Here is an 18,904-nt window from a genome sequence, read left to right as displayed (position 1 = left end):
GTTAGATCGTGAACCAGGTAGGCTGCAGAATTTCAAGAATGCAGCTGGTCTAGGGCAATTAGGAATGGGCACAAATGCTGGATTTAATAATAACACTCCCATCTCATTAAAGAACAAATCAAAGAACTACTGTTACACTGTCCAATCAAGCACTCTGAGGGCGGATACTGCAAGGGTTAGATACAGAGTAAAGTTTCATCTACATGATCCAAAATTTCCATATTCTGAAAAGGCCGCAGGACACTGGAAAACTGTATATTTAACACCTCTATTCAAGAAGGGAGGGAGGCAGAAAGTGGGAAACCATGGCCCTGGTATTCTAGGAGATGGTAGCAGGACAACTAGAAATGCATAATACGAATCAATTTGCAGATGACACCAAAATAGGTGGGAAAATAAATTGCCATGAAGAAATAAGAATTTTACAAATGAATATATTTAGTGTTTCTGGTGTCTGCTTACCAGGCACTGTTCTTCTCCAGAAGTTGTGGAGTTCCTCTCTCTGCCATCTCTGTCATTGCTCTGCCTCTCTCCACCCTTCTCAGCTTCAGCCACGTGCTTATTGCAACGCACTTCCTTCTTTTTCTGAGCAGTTTTGACCTGGTTAGCCTTTTGATGGCTTAGCAGCTTGGGGTCTTCCTTTGGCTTCTTGTCCTGAGTTACAGGCACAGGTTGTTCTGTGCAGTTTCCTGACTGTAGCTTAGTATCTGCCTCAGGGATTACAAAATCAAACTTAAAAATCAGACTTGTGGCTTGTTGCCCCTGTAAAGATTTTCTGCTTCCCTTTGCACCCTGATGAGAATCTTCATTTACAACAACAGCATTGCTAGCCTGCTGCTGACTGCCCGAGTTGGAGGTGTCAAATTTCAGGCAGCTAGAAACTGGATGTGTTTCAGTGGAATTATCATTCACTCCTTTTTGCAAAATGGAACTGAACTCTACGTCACTTTGTGACTCATTACAACTCCTGGAGCATTCCCCATGTGCTACATGTCCATAGTATGTGGAAGTGGTTTGTTGAATTTTTTCTGGGGTCAGGTTCAGGTTTAAACAATTGGCCAATTAGCTACAAGACATTGTTAAAAAAAAGGGAAACAAGGAACTGTCTCAGAAATACCACTAGAATTATCCTGCATCTTTATTTTCAATTGTCTCTTAGCTATTTTTTTGATAAATTAGTCTTTAATTTTGTGAAATAAACAAACCTTACAGCTTCAGGAGTCATGCAGCAGTGAGAACATTCCTCCTATCTGCATGAACTTTGTCAATTCCTTTCATTATTCTGAAGTGGGTCATTAATCTTTGGAATTCTCATCCATAGACTGCAGTGGAGACTAAGTCACCGACTATATTCAAGGCCACTTTAGACAGATTTTTCATCTACAGTGAAACTGAGGGTTATGGGAGTAGGCAGGAAAATAGGATTAAGACCAACATCAGATCAGCCACGAACTTACTGAATGGTGGAACAGTGTCAACTGGCCCAGTGCCTACTCCTGAGCCTGTTTCTTATAATCTTAGCCATCAACCACATCTCAGGATAGGGACACTCTTATATTTTCTTTTTCAAAAATGTTTTTGTTAGCTGGAAGTTTTTGTTTTACCAAGAACAAAAAACTTCCCTCAAAACTTTGAAACAGAGAGATGAGGTTCACAGTGCATGCACTCGGGTTCGGGTCCATCAGAACTGAAAAGAAGTAAAACATATAACTTCTTTATTCAAGAACTGAAAGCCAAAAACAGGAAACTATAAACCAGTTAGCATGACATCAGCAACCAGACCCTCTCACTACCTACTAACACTGGGCTGTCCAATAGGGATTGACTGCTTACCGTGTTCTGATGACAGTTTGAGCTGGGAGACCCCAGTCTGTAGTTGCTGGATCCCACAATCCAGCTCCACCTGGATGTTCTTGTTGAGGTTCTGTAACAGACAAAAAGCTTTAACGAACCAATCTGTGAGCGACAATAGGAAAGCAGCACCGAGAAAACTGTTCTAGATAATTGAGAATGAGCAACAATATCCACATCCCATCCAAGAATTTAAACAAAAGTCAGAACAGACATTCAACATGGGCCACAAGTAATAATAATTACAATCTGTGCTGTGATATTAAAGTGTCACTTTTCTTTGCATTAGCACTCCTAATATATTCTTAAAAATACATTGTGAAGCAAAAATCACTTTCTCAGAGCTCTGTAATCTCTTACCATTTAGATAAATTTTATACTTCCTGCCAAAATGGATAATTTCATATTATTTCAGATTATATTACATTTGCTAGATATTTGCCCACTCACAACCTATCTATAAATATTTGCAGCCCTGTGTCCTCTTCACTTTACCTATCTTAGCAATGATAACAAAGTTAACAACAATTCCTTCTTTCCCTTCATCCAAATCATTTATATAAACTGAAAAGATGAGACTCAGCACTGCTCTCTATGGCACACCACTTGTTATAATGGCTAAACTAGAAAATGACATAAATGCCTACTGATTCCTACTAGCTAGACAATCTTCTAACTATAATCTAAGCATGTTATCCCTTACACCACAAGCTTTTACTTTCTGCAGTAACTTTTGATGTGGCACCTTGTCAAATGCCTTCTTGGCATATCCATTGGTTCTCTTGTATCCATAGCACGTAACTTTCTCAAAGAGCTTCAAAAAATTTGTTCAACATGATTTCCCTATCATAAAGGGAATCAGGCAAAGACAACACAAGCTGCATCCCCTGTATATACAAATATTCAAGATATTGTATGAAAGGACTGGCCCAGTTCATATCCTAACCATTTTGGTGAATACCTTGCCTGCCACTCTATCGAGGAGGGCAGTAATCAATTAACATGCAACTGTGTCAGGAGAAAAGTAAAGAGAGCTTAGACTAATATTAATTCCTATAATGTGATCACTTACCTCCTCCATTAAAGTATCCAAAACACCTCCAACAGTTTAACAGATCATTGGCAGCCTGGGCACCTCCCCAAAGCAGCAATCAACCAGTGCACCTGGAGGAAAAGACAAGACTCACTATAAAATCCCACTAGCGAGGAGCTGTTAGGCACAGTGGTATTGTCTCTATCTCAGATTCGGGAGGCCCGGGTTCAAGTTGCACAAGCTCCAGAGGTATGTTATTACATCTCTGAACAAGTTGATTTTTAAAAAACCCTATAATCTCGCCAGCTGTCTGCTCCCACTGGTGCCTGTTACTAAGATGTTGCTCGAGGTTGGAAGCTCGCTAAAAGGGTCTCCGTGTCGCTTTGATATTGTTTTCTCCACTTGGAGTTACACCGTTCGAATACAGTGTACAGCCCGTGAGGTTCCTGGTGCGACTGTACTTATTGATGATCTCCGATCACTGATCATTACAGACAGATGGACACCCTCCTGTGTAATGTTTTGATTGAGACTGTGCCAAAAGTAGGGGCTGGTTTGGAAAAGACAGGATCTACATTTCGAACCACGTGAAAGCTCTGAAACCAGGAGCTTTCGACTGTGAATCATTTCACCTACAAAAGTCTGACAATAGCTGAGGCTGTCATCTCAAGAGGTTCTAGTCGAGTGTGTGCGCTTCAAAGTTTCACAAGAAACCGCAGGAATAGGTTACTCACACTCTCGTCCTTATTCCTGCCCTACTTTTCTTTTCCCTCACCGTTTCTGTCTTCACTCAGCCACCACCGGAAATCGGGTGTTCTATGTCCGTCGTTCAATTTGTCCCTCCGGCTCAGTGATAGACCACTTTCCAGTGACATCAGTGGGACACCTCCGGAAGCCGCCATTATGGAGGGAACAAATTTATTTGACAATCGAAGCAAAGCCAGATGCATTGGCATTAGTTAAGAGCTCTGTACTTTCCAGTCTGGCCTATGGACTAGTTCAAGAATATTCTCTTCTACCGTCTGATATCCAATATTCGGAGTGTTTTTCTTTCGTCTCACTTCAATGCTCGAATTTTGAAATAATTCAAAGCCCCGGGGGAATGAAATGCAACCTTTACACAATAGGCAAACTGTTTGTTTTTCGGTTCTGGTCAGTCAATCTGTTACAAAGCTCTGCACTTTCGCATTTTCAGAACTGCTCTGCCTCTTGTTTTCGGTTTTCTCCCAGTTACTTCTGTTTTTCCTAATAAGTCTCTCGTGTTTGTTTGTTTTTATTGCTTCTAACCTCTTATTTTGTGATCTGTGATTTGTTTGTTTCAGAAAACAGAGCTAATGCAGTCACTTACCAGCAAATCACATTTTGTGCGAATATTTTTAAGGGAATTCACTTTCTAAATTCCAGGTTGTGCATAAGGGTGATTTTTGCAATGATCAAACATACTCTGCCACATGTGAAACTGGCAAAGTCGATTCACAAATTGGTTATGTACAATATGAACTTTTGAGCATACTGGACATTTTTAGGCAGGATTAGATCCCCAGTCCTTCACATTCTCCTATTGCTGATACAATCAATTAGGAATGATAGGATAAAAATGCAAGGAGTAAGGTAACCAATTGTTGATTCTCAGACATCACTCCCACCCATAGATTTCATATTTTGACATACAAACCTGCCAATGTAACTTAATAATCCTTACCCTACACTTAGGACACTGAAGTGTTACCTCTTACTATGGTGAGTTACTGCCTTAGAATCATGCAGTACAGAATAGGTCATTCAACCCATTGAGTCTGTACTGCCAAAGATAAAATACCACTGACACTGGTGTCACTTTCCTGCACTATGCTTCATTGTTATTGACCATTAAGCTAAGGAGAACCTCTGCTTTCTATCCACCCTGTCCATCTCGTCTTCCGAGATCTGTGAACAAGGCCCCAAGAGCGCTCTTTTCCTCTGAGCTTCTTTGTATCTTGCCAGTAGAGTACTCCCTTGTCTTATTCCTCCTTCCAAAGTGCATCACCTCCCATTTTACAATTAAATTCCATCAGCACTGATCTGCCTGTAACTTGACAAGTTCCTCTTCACTGTCAACCACAGCCAAAATTTTGTTAGACATTAAAGTTATAATTTTTCTCCCTCTGCGCACCCATATTCTCATCTGCATCACTTGTGAATATTATAAACAAGGGACTCTGCACTGATCTCTGTGGTAAACCACTGTTTATTGGGCTTCAGTCACACAAACAGCCTTCTACCACCACTCTTTCTTACCACTGTCTCAGTCAATTTTTGATCTAACTTGCCAAGTTACCCTGGATCCCATAAACTTTTACCTTTATCAGTCTGCTATGAGGGACCTTGTCAAACACCTTGCCAAAATCCATGTAAACTACATCAACTGCTCTACCTTATCCAAACACTCTGTCACCTTCTTGAAAATATTCCACCCATTTTGTTAGGTATGTCTTCCCTCTTGAAAAAGCATGTAGATTATCCCTGATCAAACCTTGCCTTTCTAAATGGAGATTAATTTCCTCAACTATTTTACCCAATAGTTTCCCTACTCCTAATGTTATACTCACCGGTCTATAGTTTCTAGGTCTATCTCTACAACCTGTTTTGTAAAGTGGAACGACATTAGCTGTCCTCCAGTTCTCTGGCACCTCCCCCTGTGGCTGGAAATGATTTAAACATCAGGGCCCCTGCAACTTCTTTCCCTCCCCTCCCATAGTAGCCTGGGATACAACTCCTCAAGACCTCAGTATTTATCCACTTGTAAACCCACCAAAAACTCCAATACCCCCTTACTACTTTTATTAACTTGCTCAGAGCTTCATAGTCCATCTTCTTGAATTCTGTTCTTGCATCCTCCTTCTTTAAGATTCTGTAACAACAGTGAAAGTTGTTTGACCTATTATGCCTGTGCTACCTCTGGAGGAGTAATTCATCTACAGTCACTAGCCTACCTATTCCTCAGCCATGCATATTCTTCCTTTACAGATAATAACCAAATTTCCTTCTAAATTTGTCTCCATCTCCTCATACAGCACATTCTTTAACCTGACCACTTCCTGCATGTCACCTTGTTTTAACAATTGCCTTGCATCTGTGCCCTCTCACTCATGAGCCATCCAGTAATAGGAATCTATCCCCCATTTCTCTGTCCAGACCCCTCAATTTTGAATACCTTCAATCAAATCCACCTTCTCTAAGGAAAACAGTCCAATTTCTCCAATCTATCTATACAACTGAATTCATAGAATAGAATCAAGAGTCATACAGATTCTTTGGTTCTTTGGCAAAACTTTCTGAAGGGTCTAGACCCAAAATGTCAGCTTTCCTGCTGTGTTCATCCAGCTCTAAACCTTGTTATCCCAGGCTATCCAGCCTCTCCCCATAATTCAAACCCTCCACTCCTGGCAAAACTTAAATCTCTTCTGAACCCTCTCCAGCTTAATAATATCCTTCCTAATACAGGGCAACCAGAACTGGACACAGTCTTCCAGAAGAAGCCTCACCAACATCCTTAACATAATGTGCTAGAATCATTTTCACTTCTTTCTTTTTCTGCACTCAGGGATGAGTGGCCAAATACTAAAGTGTTTCAAACCAAGAAATATGTAACTTACAACTTTTAATGACATGTAGCAAATGCACATCTACAGTGGATGTGTGGGATTGACAGGTGTGGCATGCCATGCCAGCAGATCTCCTGCCAAGAGTAGCCACAACTAGCAGCAGTGAATGCAAATCCTGCTGGTCCAAATCAAATAGATGGAAGCACAAAACTTGCACTCACCATTTTATTAATGTTCATTCTGTTTATCTTTGGTTCACAGGCTTGGCAGGAACACATGTATTTGTATAAAATCACCAAAATTACTTTAGCATTCAATGCAGTCTGTATGTAATACAGAATGAAGTTCACACTAAGAACAGAACATGACTTTGCTGGGTTACATATATGTAAAATGAAGCAAAGGACTGCAATAGTATTTTTCAATGTGATCACATTGAAAACTTTCCACCACGCTCTTGCAGCAATTAAAGATGGGTAATAAATGGCTCCTTTGCCAGCAATGCTCAACACATGAAAATGTAAAATAAATTATTGAAAACTAACAAACATAGCACAGCAACATTCAGCATATAGTCATTAAAGTCTGTTCAAAGTTTTTTGGCAAGATCTGTAGCTTGGGTTGTGTGAGGTTGTTGACTTGCTCGCTGAGGTGGCTTGTTCTCGTTCAGATGTTTTTTACCATGCTAGGTGACGACATCAGTGGAGCCTCCGATGAAGTGGTGTTATTCTGCTCTATTTGGAATTTGTTTGGTCCGTTATGGTGAGTAGTGTCATTTTTTTGTTCTGTATGGGTTTGTGTATGGAGTCCAATTCTGTTTGATTGCATTACAGGTGGAGAACCTTCCATCTAGGAATTCCCATGCATGCCTGTTTGGCTTGGGCTACTGTGGTTACCTTGTCCCAGTTAAATTGATAGTCTTCATTGTCTGAGTGTGCCAATATTAAGGAGAGTTTGTTGTGCCATTGTGTTGCTAGTTGATGCTCATGTATTCTGATGGCTAGTTTCCTTCCTGTCTGGCCAATGTAATGTCTGTGGCAGTCGTTGCATGGTATTTTGTAAACCATGTTGTGGGAATGGGGGTTTTAAATCTGAGTGTTTGACAAAGAGTGGCTGTGGGTTTGTGAACCACCACGATTTCTAGTGGTCTTAGTAGTCTTGTTGTCAGTTCCAATATGTCCTTGATGTGTGGCCAGTGTGTTGGGCGTACTGTGTCCTCTAGATGTCTGTTGGGTAGGCATCTGCAGATGAAGCTGCAGGGCTAACTGCTTGTGTGTGTGAGACAAGGGAGGAATATGCTTAACTAGATGCCTAGAGTAGTTATAAGAGTTACATAGATGACATTTGACCAGTGGGCACCACAGTACATTATCACTCCACAAAACCAAATTTTAATGCAACTTGCATAAGGTCCAATGGAAATTTAACAATGCACGCTTTTAAGGGTCCATCTGGCTTAATTTGGCTTTAAGTTAGCTTCATTGTTTTACTGGTCATTAAAAATGGTGCAAAGAGGGCCATGCCCTTCTAAGGATCATCACAGTTACCTTGTTTTGATTTAACGTCAACTGGTTTAATTAACTACCTCTGAAGAGAAATACCAATTTCCCTCCAGGATCTGGGGTGGAAGGTGTTGCATGTAGCAGTCCCTCGTAACTGCACATTGCTGCGGTTCACTAACTCCCAGCCCGAATATCTTTTGTGGTGCTGAAGAGCCTGTGGACCACAGGTATATTGGGTGTGGGTGTTTGTACTCCCTTTTTTAGATACCTGAAGGACCTTCTTTTGTGATTTCTGGTTACACTTCAGCCCCACACTCCTGATCTTTTGGCACCCAGTGTGGAGGAGAGTGGGCAGGTTGGAGGACCTCCATGGGTCTGCTCCTGAGACTGGCCAAGGCAGCAGAGTAAGCACTTCTGCTGTACGGTAGTAGCGTAGGATTAATTTAAGAAAAAAGAATACCAAATAAATTTAAATTTCAAGTTTCTTACCTTACAGTTTGCCCTTTTAAGGTTGTTTCCTGTTTCATTTAACTGGATTTAGTTGTTTTAAATTTAAAAATAGTATAAATACAGACATCAAATCAGACTTTCCAACAGAAGCTACAGAGTGCATAATTATTCCACAAAACCAACTTTTACTTTGAATTTGAAAGCTGCATTTGGGGTTGCCTTTTATCACTGAGCCCCTTTTAAAGGGGTTGTTAATTTGTTCACTTGGTTCAAGTCAACTTAATTGGCTATTTTAAAATAATATAAAGAGGGGGGAAGTAGACCCTCTTGTAGTGCAAGGGTGGTGTCTCTGCCCCAGACCAGAGAAGCCTGGGTTCAAGTCTCTCTGGCTCCACAGGTGTATAGTAACATCTCTGAACAAATTGGTTAGAAATACAGTTCATTGAAAATTTGAAGACACTAATTTTTTTTGTTGTTAGTGCCCTTTAAAATAAATAAATGGATGACAATCCCTTTAATTTGGCTGTATTGGCTTAAAACTACAAAGTAGGACACCCCAGTAGAGGGTTTGCTACACAGGCGTTCTCTCCCTTACCACTGGATCTGCTGTAGAGTGCTGCATGCAGCAGTCCTGAAACCGCAAGTTAAACTCAGACTCTCAGCACCTGTAATCTTGAGGAGACTGTGAGCCACAAATAGGTTCCAGTCCCTATTTTCTTTTTAGGGAAGCTTACTTAGGTTTGGTTTGTCCTTCAGCCTCATGGTCTGGACATCTGGGCACCTGGTTCAGAAAGCATTGACATGTCATAGGACATCATAACCATAACTGACCATTAAACACCCTCACCATGTCTAAATGCCAACTCACCTGGACCCAATATCTGTTGTTCAAGTCACTTATTACCCTCCATGTTTGTTGTCTAATTGCCCAATCTCACATTCCCTTTATTCCTAATATCTGGTGTCCAGCTCATTTCCAGATATCAAACATTCAAATCCTATACCCTTCCCAACAATGTCCAACTCGCCTTTATTCATTCACCTCTTGGCTACTTGCCTGACGGTTACTCTGAGGATAGCTGGGAAACTAAACAGGGACTAATTTCTTTTTTTAGTTGATTCTGCAAAGGAACACATTCTTCCTGTACACTAAATCTTGCACTCTGCTTCACTTACTTTTGTGGCATATCTCTGCACCCACTAGCAATCCAATTCATTATAAAATTAGAGCAGGATGTGCTTCAAGAATGCAGTCAAATTGGCCCTGCCTTTAATTGCTTCTTTCCGAAGTGTTTATAGAGCAAATGGGAACTCCTATTCCTGTCCCTGCACCAACATCACTGCCCACTCAAGAACATCTTGAGGTGCCTTGATTGCTCCAAACACTGCCAAAGCACTTGCCTTGCTCCGGTTAATTCACTGAGTTCAGAGTAAAAGGGGATCAAATTAACATGTCCCAATTCCTTGGCACTGGTTTAAGGTATTGATGTACACAGCAGTCACATCCAGCCTGGGAGAGGATCCCAGTGTCCACTGTGGCCTAGTTATTGGCAGAGAGGCCCTACTTCCAGGCCCCAAACTTTGTTTAATCTCTTCAGCCTTCTGGAGGATGTCAATACAACAACTAGAACAGCTCAGTTTCCAGTGTGGTGGGAATAGCAGAAACAGAATAAACTCTAGTTCCTCCAATCATAGGGTCTCTCCCACCCACACCTGCTGTTCCTCCGAACATAGATACTGTCTGTGAAGGTGCAGCAAGAGTGGGAGGGATCCTGTGAGTGGAGAAGCTGGAACAGCTACAGTAGGAGAGACAGAAGCTTCAGTCTCTCCAATACTTGCTTTTCCTCTAATCATAGTTATGCAGTAAGTTCCAGCTGTCCAATGACAACACAGTATGGAGCTGGAGGAATGTAACAGGCCAGGACCCTTCTAGGGTCCTGACCCAAAACGTCAACTTTCCTGCTCCTCTGACACTGCCTGGCCTGCTGTGTTCCTCCAGCTCCATACTGTGGTATCTCCAATTCCAGCATTTGCAGTTCTTGCTATCTTCAGCTCTCAATGACAATTTTTAAGACCCATACCAGCTCCAAAAATTGGAACCTATACTTAAAATGGCATTTTGAATTGTCGATGTTGGAGACATCCAACAGAGATAGCAGAAATTTTTCATGCCTCACCTCTGGTGCCCTTGCATTCCTCCTAAAATGTGGTTGAACTAGTGTGCTAAGAGTATAAAAGCAAAGAAGCTAAGTTCCTTTAATAAAGGCCTAGGATTAACCACTATCTCAACTTGCAATTATTTATGTACATACACACTTCCTCTTTAGAACTCGATCCTTTACTTTGTATTGTCTGTCTGCATTCTTCCAACCAAAATAATCACCATGTTTCTGCATTAACATTTCATCTGCCACTTTTCTACTCATTCCACCATCCCACATCCTTTAAGTTCTACACTAACCTCCTCACTATTCACACATTTTCTGTATCATCTGAAAATTCTGAAACTGTGCCCATTACACAAAGATTTAAGTCTCCAGCATCAGGAAATGCATCAGAATCATCACAGTGCAGCAGCTCCCTTTTTTGCCTGATTCTCTCCATCTCAAATCCTATAGATTCTGTTCAGAGGGTAAGTGATAAACAAGAAGATATTTAACTGACTTTATAAAAATGAAGCAGGCATTGGAGGAATGGTTAATTTTCATAATATGGAAAAACTAACTATGGAAAGTTGATTCATCATTCAACAAATGATCCCAGATGCACATCATAGACTCTCAATTTATTTCTCAAGATTCTCTTAGTTTTTGTCTGGTCAAGAATTTTAGTAGTTTATGGTGACATTTTTCAACAAGTGTAAAATCAAAACAAGAATAACCTGTCACAAGAACAATGTTCAAGATCTGGCTGTTCGTGCTGACTTTGAATAAAAACTAGGCTGGGATGGGTGGCAGTGGATTGCAATAACATGGGATTGAAGATCTCTGATCTGGAGCCCCCCACGTCAGGCACTCCAGTTCCTCAAACCCAGGCTATTAGATCAGTTTTTGCCTACACTTCTGACTGAAAGCTTGGGAAGGACTTTGTTGTTTCATCACGGCTTTACAGTCTAACCTGGCTGATTTTTGTACAGCGAACCAGCAGGGGATAAAAATGTTCAGTAATATGAAATTTTATGATCTCATTGTTCAGTAGAATGGAGAAAAAAAATGCTCTTTTTGACAACAGAAATCCAAAATAAAGGGGCATTACCTTTAAAGTTAGAGCTAAGTTGTTCAGTTCTGGATCTCTTCCAAGAGACATTTCAACCAAATCTAATTGAATGGCAGAACAGACCTATAGGACTAAATGGTTTCCTTTCTGTGGTTAACACATTTTTAGGCAAGCATAGGGCTAGTCAAAGTAAATCATGACACCTTGCCTTCAAAAAAATACAAAGCAAATAAAATGTTTTAAAACAAAACACATCATGACTGACTGATTCTTTAATGTTTTTTGTCTTTTTAAAACCATAACATGCCCAACAATTCTTCCTGTCTATCTCTGATACACCATACATAAACTGAGTCTCCCCATTAGGACCTTTTAACACAACCAAGATCAGATGCCTATGGATGTATTGTCTTACTGCAGAGAACAAATCCATGAGTGACAGTAGTAAGCAGAAATGGCCTGTATGTGATCTGCCCATTTGTCACTGCATTGTCACTAACTTGTCTATGAATTCCCAGAGTCTCATCGCTGCATTGGTGGAATGCATATCACTCCATCCAGATGCTCCAAAATCTCTCCAAGAGCCTCTTTGGAAAGTTGCTGCAGTTCTTGGAGTTCCTCCTTTAATAGGATCGCTTCAGCTTCTAGCTGTGCGATCATTTCTAATGCAGTGAGACTCCCTGAGCGGTTATGTTGTTGGGCAGTGGGAGGTCCACTCCTGATAGGAGTGGGAGTAGAGTTGATTCTCAATGCCAATCTGACTTCACCATGTCGTCTTCTCTCCTGGCTCATTCTGGATTGTACTGCTGCCAGTTTCTGCTCCACATCACCACATGTCAGGAACACTGCTTTATGCCATCCTATGTGATCTCCCATAGTTCGCTCCTGGTCTTTAATCTACAGAAATATAGGCAGATAGAGGTCAGAAGTTGCAATGCAAATCACAACACTTAATTGTTAAGTGGACATTAACTCAGATTCCTTGGATTAACAGGTGTCTTAAGGTCACCCCTCTGACAGCACAGTTCCCAAATCCTGGGTTTTGTCCTCATGTCTGTAGAGTGGGATTTTGAACTACAATGATCAAATTCAGCAGAAAACATGCAAAGGCTGAGATCCAACTTGTAGTGTTTTCAGTAATTGAGCATAAAACAATTAATGAAATTGGGAGGTGAAATACAATGATATGCCCTTTCTTGACTTTGAAATCATCTCCATCTCACCTGCTCTGACCTGTTGCATCCTGAAGATCAGTGGAACTCTAGAGAGACACTCTCTTTTCCAAGGAAAGAAAGAAATCATCCATTGAATTACCCATGCTAATTGTGTGAACTAAGTAATTGCTGATGGAAATGGCTGTGTTGGATCTCTAAGCTTCCACCCTGTGTATTCTACAGCCAGAAGATAAAGCTAAAATTAGCCAAATGTTTTGGTGCCACACTGATCAAAGTTGAAAGCCCATGCTTACTGAGAAAAATGTTAGGACTCAGCAAGAGACTAGGTCCCACCCAGAGGCACAATTCTGTACCACTTGTAGGATCTACTGATGTAAATGATCGAAGGCATTGCTGACATTTGAATATTTGGTAGCTTGAACCCAGAGTGGGATATTATAACTCCTAACATTGTATACCCCCCTCAAAATAGAAAGTAGGACATAGGTGCAAAAAACCTTGGTGCGAGAGAAACTTGAGACCCTAGAATTAGAGAGTATGAAGCAGAGAATGCAAAGAGAAAATCTAATGGAGATTAATATAAGAATGACGTTTTTATGAAATGAACAGGGAATAAAAAAAACAATCTCACTGCTACATAATATCAGTGTGGGTCATCAATTTAAATTGTCACAAAGAATGAGGGAGGTCAGAAGTATTTCTTTACACATGATTGGCACACAGAATGATTTGTCATAGGGAGTGGTTGAGTAAGGGGTCATTACTCCTTTCAAATATTTGCATTAAAAAATTTCCCTTAGTAGGATATCCTAATTCTAAAATTCTCAAAAAAACAGATAAATGAGTGATTTGAGTTATACCCTTATCCAATTCTATACTGAATAAATGCAGTTTACCCTCATTTTCAGCATTGTAAAAGCTTGATCACTAAACAGATAGCAATAGTTCAAGAAATAGGCCCATGGTTGGCTTCTTTTGGATAGTGATACCCATATTCTCAGGACAAATATGATGTTCCTCATTCTGAATTTAAGTCAAAAGGATAGTTCTACAGTTGCCTGTAGGGCTGTACACCTGACTGGAGGTGGTTCTCCAAACAAAGTGCAGTATTTCACTCCAAAGTACCCTTTCATCCTTCATCCTTCTCCGGTCCTGTAGCTCTGACTGCAGCTTCAGTAGCTCATTGTAAAGTTTGTTTGTTTCCCTGAAGATATCCGGTTCCTTGCAATTCTCCCTCTGATTGAATGAGGGGACAGTGACAGTTGTAATGTCAACATTCAGCAGCTCTTGGGTTTCCTGCAGCTTGGCAGACAGCACACTTTCCTGAGAAGGAACAAGATTTATTAATTCCATTGTGTATCAGATTAGATCCCACCCATCCCTCTACTTTGAAGACTAAGTTGAACAGCAACAATCCTATTGTCTCCAAAAACCTTCTAAATCTACAACCTAATAATTTACAATCCTTGTGAATACTGGGACGATACTCCTGGCATTATCTGTCATATTGTCAGCAGCAAGAAAAACACTGAATTCCTGGAGAAAGAGATGAGGGAGAAAATAGGAAACCTCGTGAAACACTCCTGTTGAAACTAGAAAAATTGGTTAGCTTGCAAGGTTTTTGGGAATGCTTTCCATTTGGCTATGTAATTTGTGATGAGTCTCAATGTGGATTTCAGCAGGACTCCACCAGCAAAACTATGGCTGGCATTCTTTTTGTAGGTTCTACATCAGTTACAGCCATTGCATTCACAAAATAACAGCTGAAACACTGGTGCTCTGTTTTAAAGCTTTAAAACAGAGGGTGAAGTCTTGTTCCTTCTTGACAGGTCACTCCTACAGCCCTGTAGGAAACTCAATTAATCTGAAAGCTCAGGACTCTATTTGCAATAGAGTTCCAGGTGAGGAGCCTCACTTGGTGGGAATTCTTAATTAGAAAATCTTGGGCACTCTCCTCCAAGCTTCTTACCATTCAGCTCAGTTTAGTAAAATCAGCTCTTTAATTCCCAAATCAGTGGGGCAAACCTACACAAACTGATTTCAACTAGAAGCCCAACAATGCTATCTACATCTGTACTATTGAGCATAGTGTGCAGGATTTAGAATTAGGAACATTTCTGCCCACTCTACTCTGTAAAGAAAATTTCTCTTACCATCCATTGCCAATATATGGGCTCTAGCCGCTTCCATTCCAGGTATGCCTCCAATTGTACGTTCTCGCGCTCCAGCAGCTGCACAAACTACAACATTGCAAATTACATTAGGAAAAAGGTCAAGACATATCCTGATAACCTGAAGCAGTGATTTATGTGTAGGGGAAGGTGTTTGGCAGAACAGCTTAAATGACTGCATGAATGAATCCTCAAAGATTATCCAGACAGGCACAGTTAGGAGGTCAAAAGTCAGGGGGGGTGGCAAGTATAAATTGATCAGAGAAAGATCTGAAAGAACTGTAATCAGAACAAATTATTTACATATTGCTGTAAAAATCCAGTCTCGTTATTGGAATTTTTATATCTTGGATCACAACTGCTGGATTGGTAGTCTAGGAAGTATTCCCCAGTGCCTCAGATGATTAAAGCATTGGGTTGCTGAACCACACAGCAAAAGATGGGCTTAGGTTGGAGCCCCACTCTGGGCTGTTCATTGACCCTAACCAGAGAGACTACAGAACTGTTAAAACTGGCCGGAGACTCCTTCACTTGGAGTGGAAAATTGCCCAAGAATTGCACTCCCCATCACTATCCAGCTATTCCTACTGAGGTGCCCTGTAAAGCAACTAGATAAGGAGAAAGTCAGCCTCAGTTGTGATCTACCACACTTAAACAGCTACTGTGCCAACTTGGTTAGCATGTCAATGGCTGACTGGATGAATTGTAAGATGGCTCCCATGGGATATTATCATTCAATAGTTGTTCCTGTAGAACAACCATCTAAAATGTAGTCTAGAACCAGAGAGCAGCAATGGCCATAGTTTCAATAATTGAGTAGGCATGTGAGAAGCAAGGGAAAGTCTTGTCTCAGCAAGCACTCGGGCAAACGTACAGACCACTGACAGTCAGCTGAGACCAGGTACTGGAATTTGTCCCTACATCTGATCCAGAGATGTGTAATCACACCTCTGAATAAGTTGATTTGAAAATAGCTTAATTGGGTTGAAGGTGCACAATATAAACTGGGTGAATAAAACCTTAAAATTTAGTGATCTCTAATGGCACAGCGATAGTGTCACTACCTCTGAGCCAGGAAACTTGTTTCAAGTCCCACCTGCTCCAGATGTGTGCAGTAACATCTCTGAACAAGTTGATAAGGAATTATCTAAAGTGTAAAATACAGACAATTTGGTTTAGTTAGCTGACAAATGAATTTGTAAAAAGAAAGTCACAGGATTTTTGTAGTAGTACTCTGCAAGAAAAGTATTCTGGGCCACAGCCAGCTCACCTCAGTGTACTGTTCATGATCTTGGGTCAGACGTGCCTCGGTTGCAGACAAATGATCAAAGCTCTGGCTGCTGCTACATCCTTTGGTGTACAAATGGATCTGAAATCCAACATCATAAATCAGAATAAGACTTAATTCAGTGGCCCTAAAAACAGATACAAGGTTCAGTCTTTGGCGGGGGAAGTGCTTCATGCTATGCTCAGAAGCTTCTAGTTGTTGCCAAACAAACTGAAAGCTGTAGTCTAGCCCACTCTGCCGTTCAGACAAGAGATTGGGACTGTTCCTGAGTTATTCCAAGAAGCTCAAATCATTTCCATTTGAACTACCTTTTGGAAATGACTGAAGATCAGATAGTAGGCAAAATACCAGACACTGGAGGTGCTCACCCAAACTGGCAATGCCAAGCATCCACACTATCTCGCTGAGACAATCACACTGGGTCAACCTGGTCATATAGCCAGAATGCCTAATACTCACTTACCAATTTGAATCTTCTATAGAAATCTGAAGTCAGAGACACAGAAATGCAAGAAGAAATCCTGAACTAGCAATTCATTTAAAACTTAATCATTTACGGGATCCTGTCCCATTTGTCATAGACTAATCTATGCCCAGAAAGTTCTTAGCAGCCATCCACAACATTCGAAACACCAGAATTTGAGGTTGTACAGTACATTGAGACCTCTTCTGGAGTACTGTGTGCAGTTCTGGTTGCCTGCTACAGGAAGGATATTATTAAATTAGAGGGTTCAGAAAAGATTTACCAGGATGTTGCAAGGAATGGAGGTTTGAGTTATAAAAATAGGCTAGGAGTATTTTCACTGGAGAGTAGGAGGTTGAGGGGTGATCTTAGATTTATAAGGTCATGAGGGGCATAGATAAGGTGAATAGCAAGGATCTTTTCCATGGTTGGGGAGGGGGGAGTTCAAAACTAGCGGGTAAATTTTTAAGGTCAGAGGAGAAGTCTTTTTTTTAAAAAAAAAAAAAAAAAGGCAACTTTTTTAAAAACTGAGTGGCTTGAGTGTGGAATGAACTGCCAGAGGAACAGGCACAGTTGCAATAATTTAAAAGACATTTGGATAAGTACATGAATAGGAAAGGTTTGGAGAGATATGGGCCTAATGCAGGCAAGTGGCACTAGTTTAGTTTGGGAAGATGTTTGGCGTGGACTAGTTGGACTAAAGGGTCTGTTTCCATGCAATGTGACTATTTCTTGAGATAACAAACATGGTCATCTTTGCTTGAAAGATGAACAAAATTAACCATTGCAACAAATTCTCTTGTCATTTTAATCCAGATTGAGGTTTGATTGTGGGAGCCTGGCCAACCTGAGTGACAACTTCACAGCACACATTCTAAATACACATTTGGGTTGAAACAGCACCGATAATCCATACAGCTTAGTTCACAGCATTAGCTAAACCACAAGTGTTGCTGCCTTGAAACAGACTCCAGCCTGCCTTATCTGATAAAGCACAACTTAGACCCAATGGGTCCTGATACTGAGGAATGAGGATACCGCTTAAAGGCAAGTGTTGTACATACCTTATAAAGGGCAGTACACCTCTCCTGCTGAGCACTGTAAAGATTTCTCCAGCGGAAACGCAGCTTCCCATATAAAGACTGCAGATATCGCACATCCATCTCCACTGGGTGCCTGCTTTCCTGAAGGTCTGATCTCTCCATGGGGCTGAATGGTAGAGTCTGTTTGCACTGAAAGCAAAAGTCTTCATCATAATTACTGTTAGCTAATACTAACCAAATGTTCTATTTCAATGTTTTGTTTTTAAAGCCGGGGAAAGCAAATTTCTTATGATATCATTGTTTCACGATACCGAGATATTTTTGAATGCCATGTCTGTTTGCTCTCACCACCATCATGCTGCAAAAAATAGCCAGACCAGTGATCAAAATTGAGATTGTCACCCTCTCTTTACCCTGTGCTTCTTTAATTGCTATTCAATGTGGGTCCCATGGCAACCAATAATGAAAAGGACAACAAGGAAATGGTGGATATGCTAAATAATTACTGTGTCACTGTCTACAGTAGAGGCAGGTCACTATGTGAGACATTGCAGGAAAACTAACATTACATTTTTTTTAAAAAGACAGCAGCATACCAAATGAAGAATAGCAAATTCTGAAGATCAGATGTTTTCAAACCCAATGCTTTAAAGAAAGGCAAGAACATTGCAGATGTCAAATGTAACCATTCAAAGTTCTCTTGCTTCAGGAACTGCTCCTTTTAGATTGAAAAATTGCACATGTCAATTCAGCTGTTTAAGCAAGAGTGAGACCAGAGAAGTAACAAAGGCAAAGTTTAGGCAAAGCAAACTCAATGGGTGGAATAGCCCACTTCTGCTCCTATTTTTTTTGATGGGTGAACGGTGACTCAATAGTTAGCACTGCTGCCTGTCAGTGCCAGGGTCCTGGGTTCGACTGCCTCGGGCGACAGTCTATGTGGACTCTGGGAATTCTCAGTGTCTGTGTAGGTTTCCTGTGTGCTTCAGTTTCCTCAAGTCCAAAGATGTGCGGGTTAGGTGGATTGGCTATGCTAAATTGCCCATAATGTCCACACAAGTGCAGGAGTGGCTATGGTGAATGCAAGGTTACAGGGATAAGGTCAGGGGTTGGGTCTGGGTGGGATGGTCT

The 18,904-nt window shown here is 40.9% G+C and overlaps 2 protein-coding genes and 1 long non-coding RNA gene across 4 annotated transcripts in view; 1 reads left to right on the top strand and 2 right to left on the bottom strand.

The window, feature by feature from the left end:
- Positions 1-3,871, bottom strand: part of c21h8orf33 (chromosome 21 C8orf33 homolog) — an 8,669-nt gene extending 4,798 nt beyond the window's left edge. The window contains exons 1-4 of one of the 2 annotated variants that reach the window (XM_020535771.2): positions 3,660-3,871; positions 2,924-3,015; positions 1,834-1,924; positions 463-707 (exon numbers count right to left, since the gene is read on the bottom strand). In XM_020535771.2, coding sequence (XP_020391360.1) covers positions 463-707; positions 1,834-1,924; positions 2,924-2,932 — 345 coding nt within the window. In that variant the 5' untranslated portion in view covers positions 2,933-3,015; positions 3,660-3,871. Of the gene's footprint in view, positions 1-462; positions 708-1,833; positions 1,925-2,923; positions 3,016-3,618 lie in introns of both variants that reach the window. The other variant, XM_020535764.2, reaches the window with a different exon arrangement.
- LOC125485646 overlaps positions 3,079-18,904 on the top strand; it is a 27,961-nt gene continuing 12,135 nt past the window's right edge. The window contains exons 1-2 of the long non-coding RNA XR_007264354.1: positions 3,079-3,133; positions 7,158-7,230. This is a non-coding gene — a long non-coding RNA (uncharacterized LOC125485646). The remainder of the gene's footprint in view (positions 3,134-7,157; positions 7,231-18,904) is intronic.
- tedc1 (tubulin epsilon and delta complex 1) overlaps positions 11,891-18,904 on the bottom strand; it is a 19,350-nt gene continuing 12,336 nt past the window's right edge. The window contains exons 4-8 of the mRNA XM_020535756.2: positions 17,798-17,965; positions 16,253-16,351; positions 14,965-15,051; positions 13,937-14,134; positions 11,891-12,533 (exon numbers count right to left, since the gene is read on the bottom strand). Coding sequence (XP_020391345.1) covers positions 12,159-12,533; positions 13,937-14,134; positions 14,965-15,051; positions 16,253-16,351; positions 17,798-17,965 — 927 coding nt within the window. The 3' untranslated portion in view covers positions 11,891-12,158. The remainder of the gene's footprint in view (positions 12,534-13,936; positions 14,135-14,964; positions 15,052-16,252; positions 16,352-17,797; positions 17,966-18,904) is intronic.

The sequence above is a fragment of the Rhincodon typus genome, chromosome 21 (genome assembly GCF_021869965.1).
Source record: "Rhincodon typus isolate 14 chromosome 21, sRhiTyp1.1, whole genome shotgun sequence".
Lineage (NCBI taxonomy): Eukaryota > Metazoa > Chordata > Chondrichthyes > Orectolobiformes > Rhincodontidae > Rhincodon > Rhincodon typus.
This window is presented reverse-complemented; position numbering and strand designations above follow the sequence as displayed.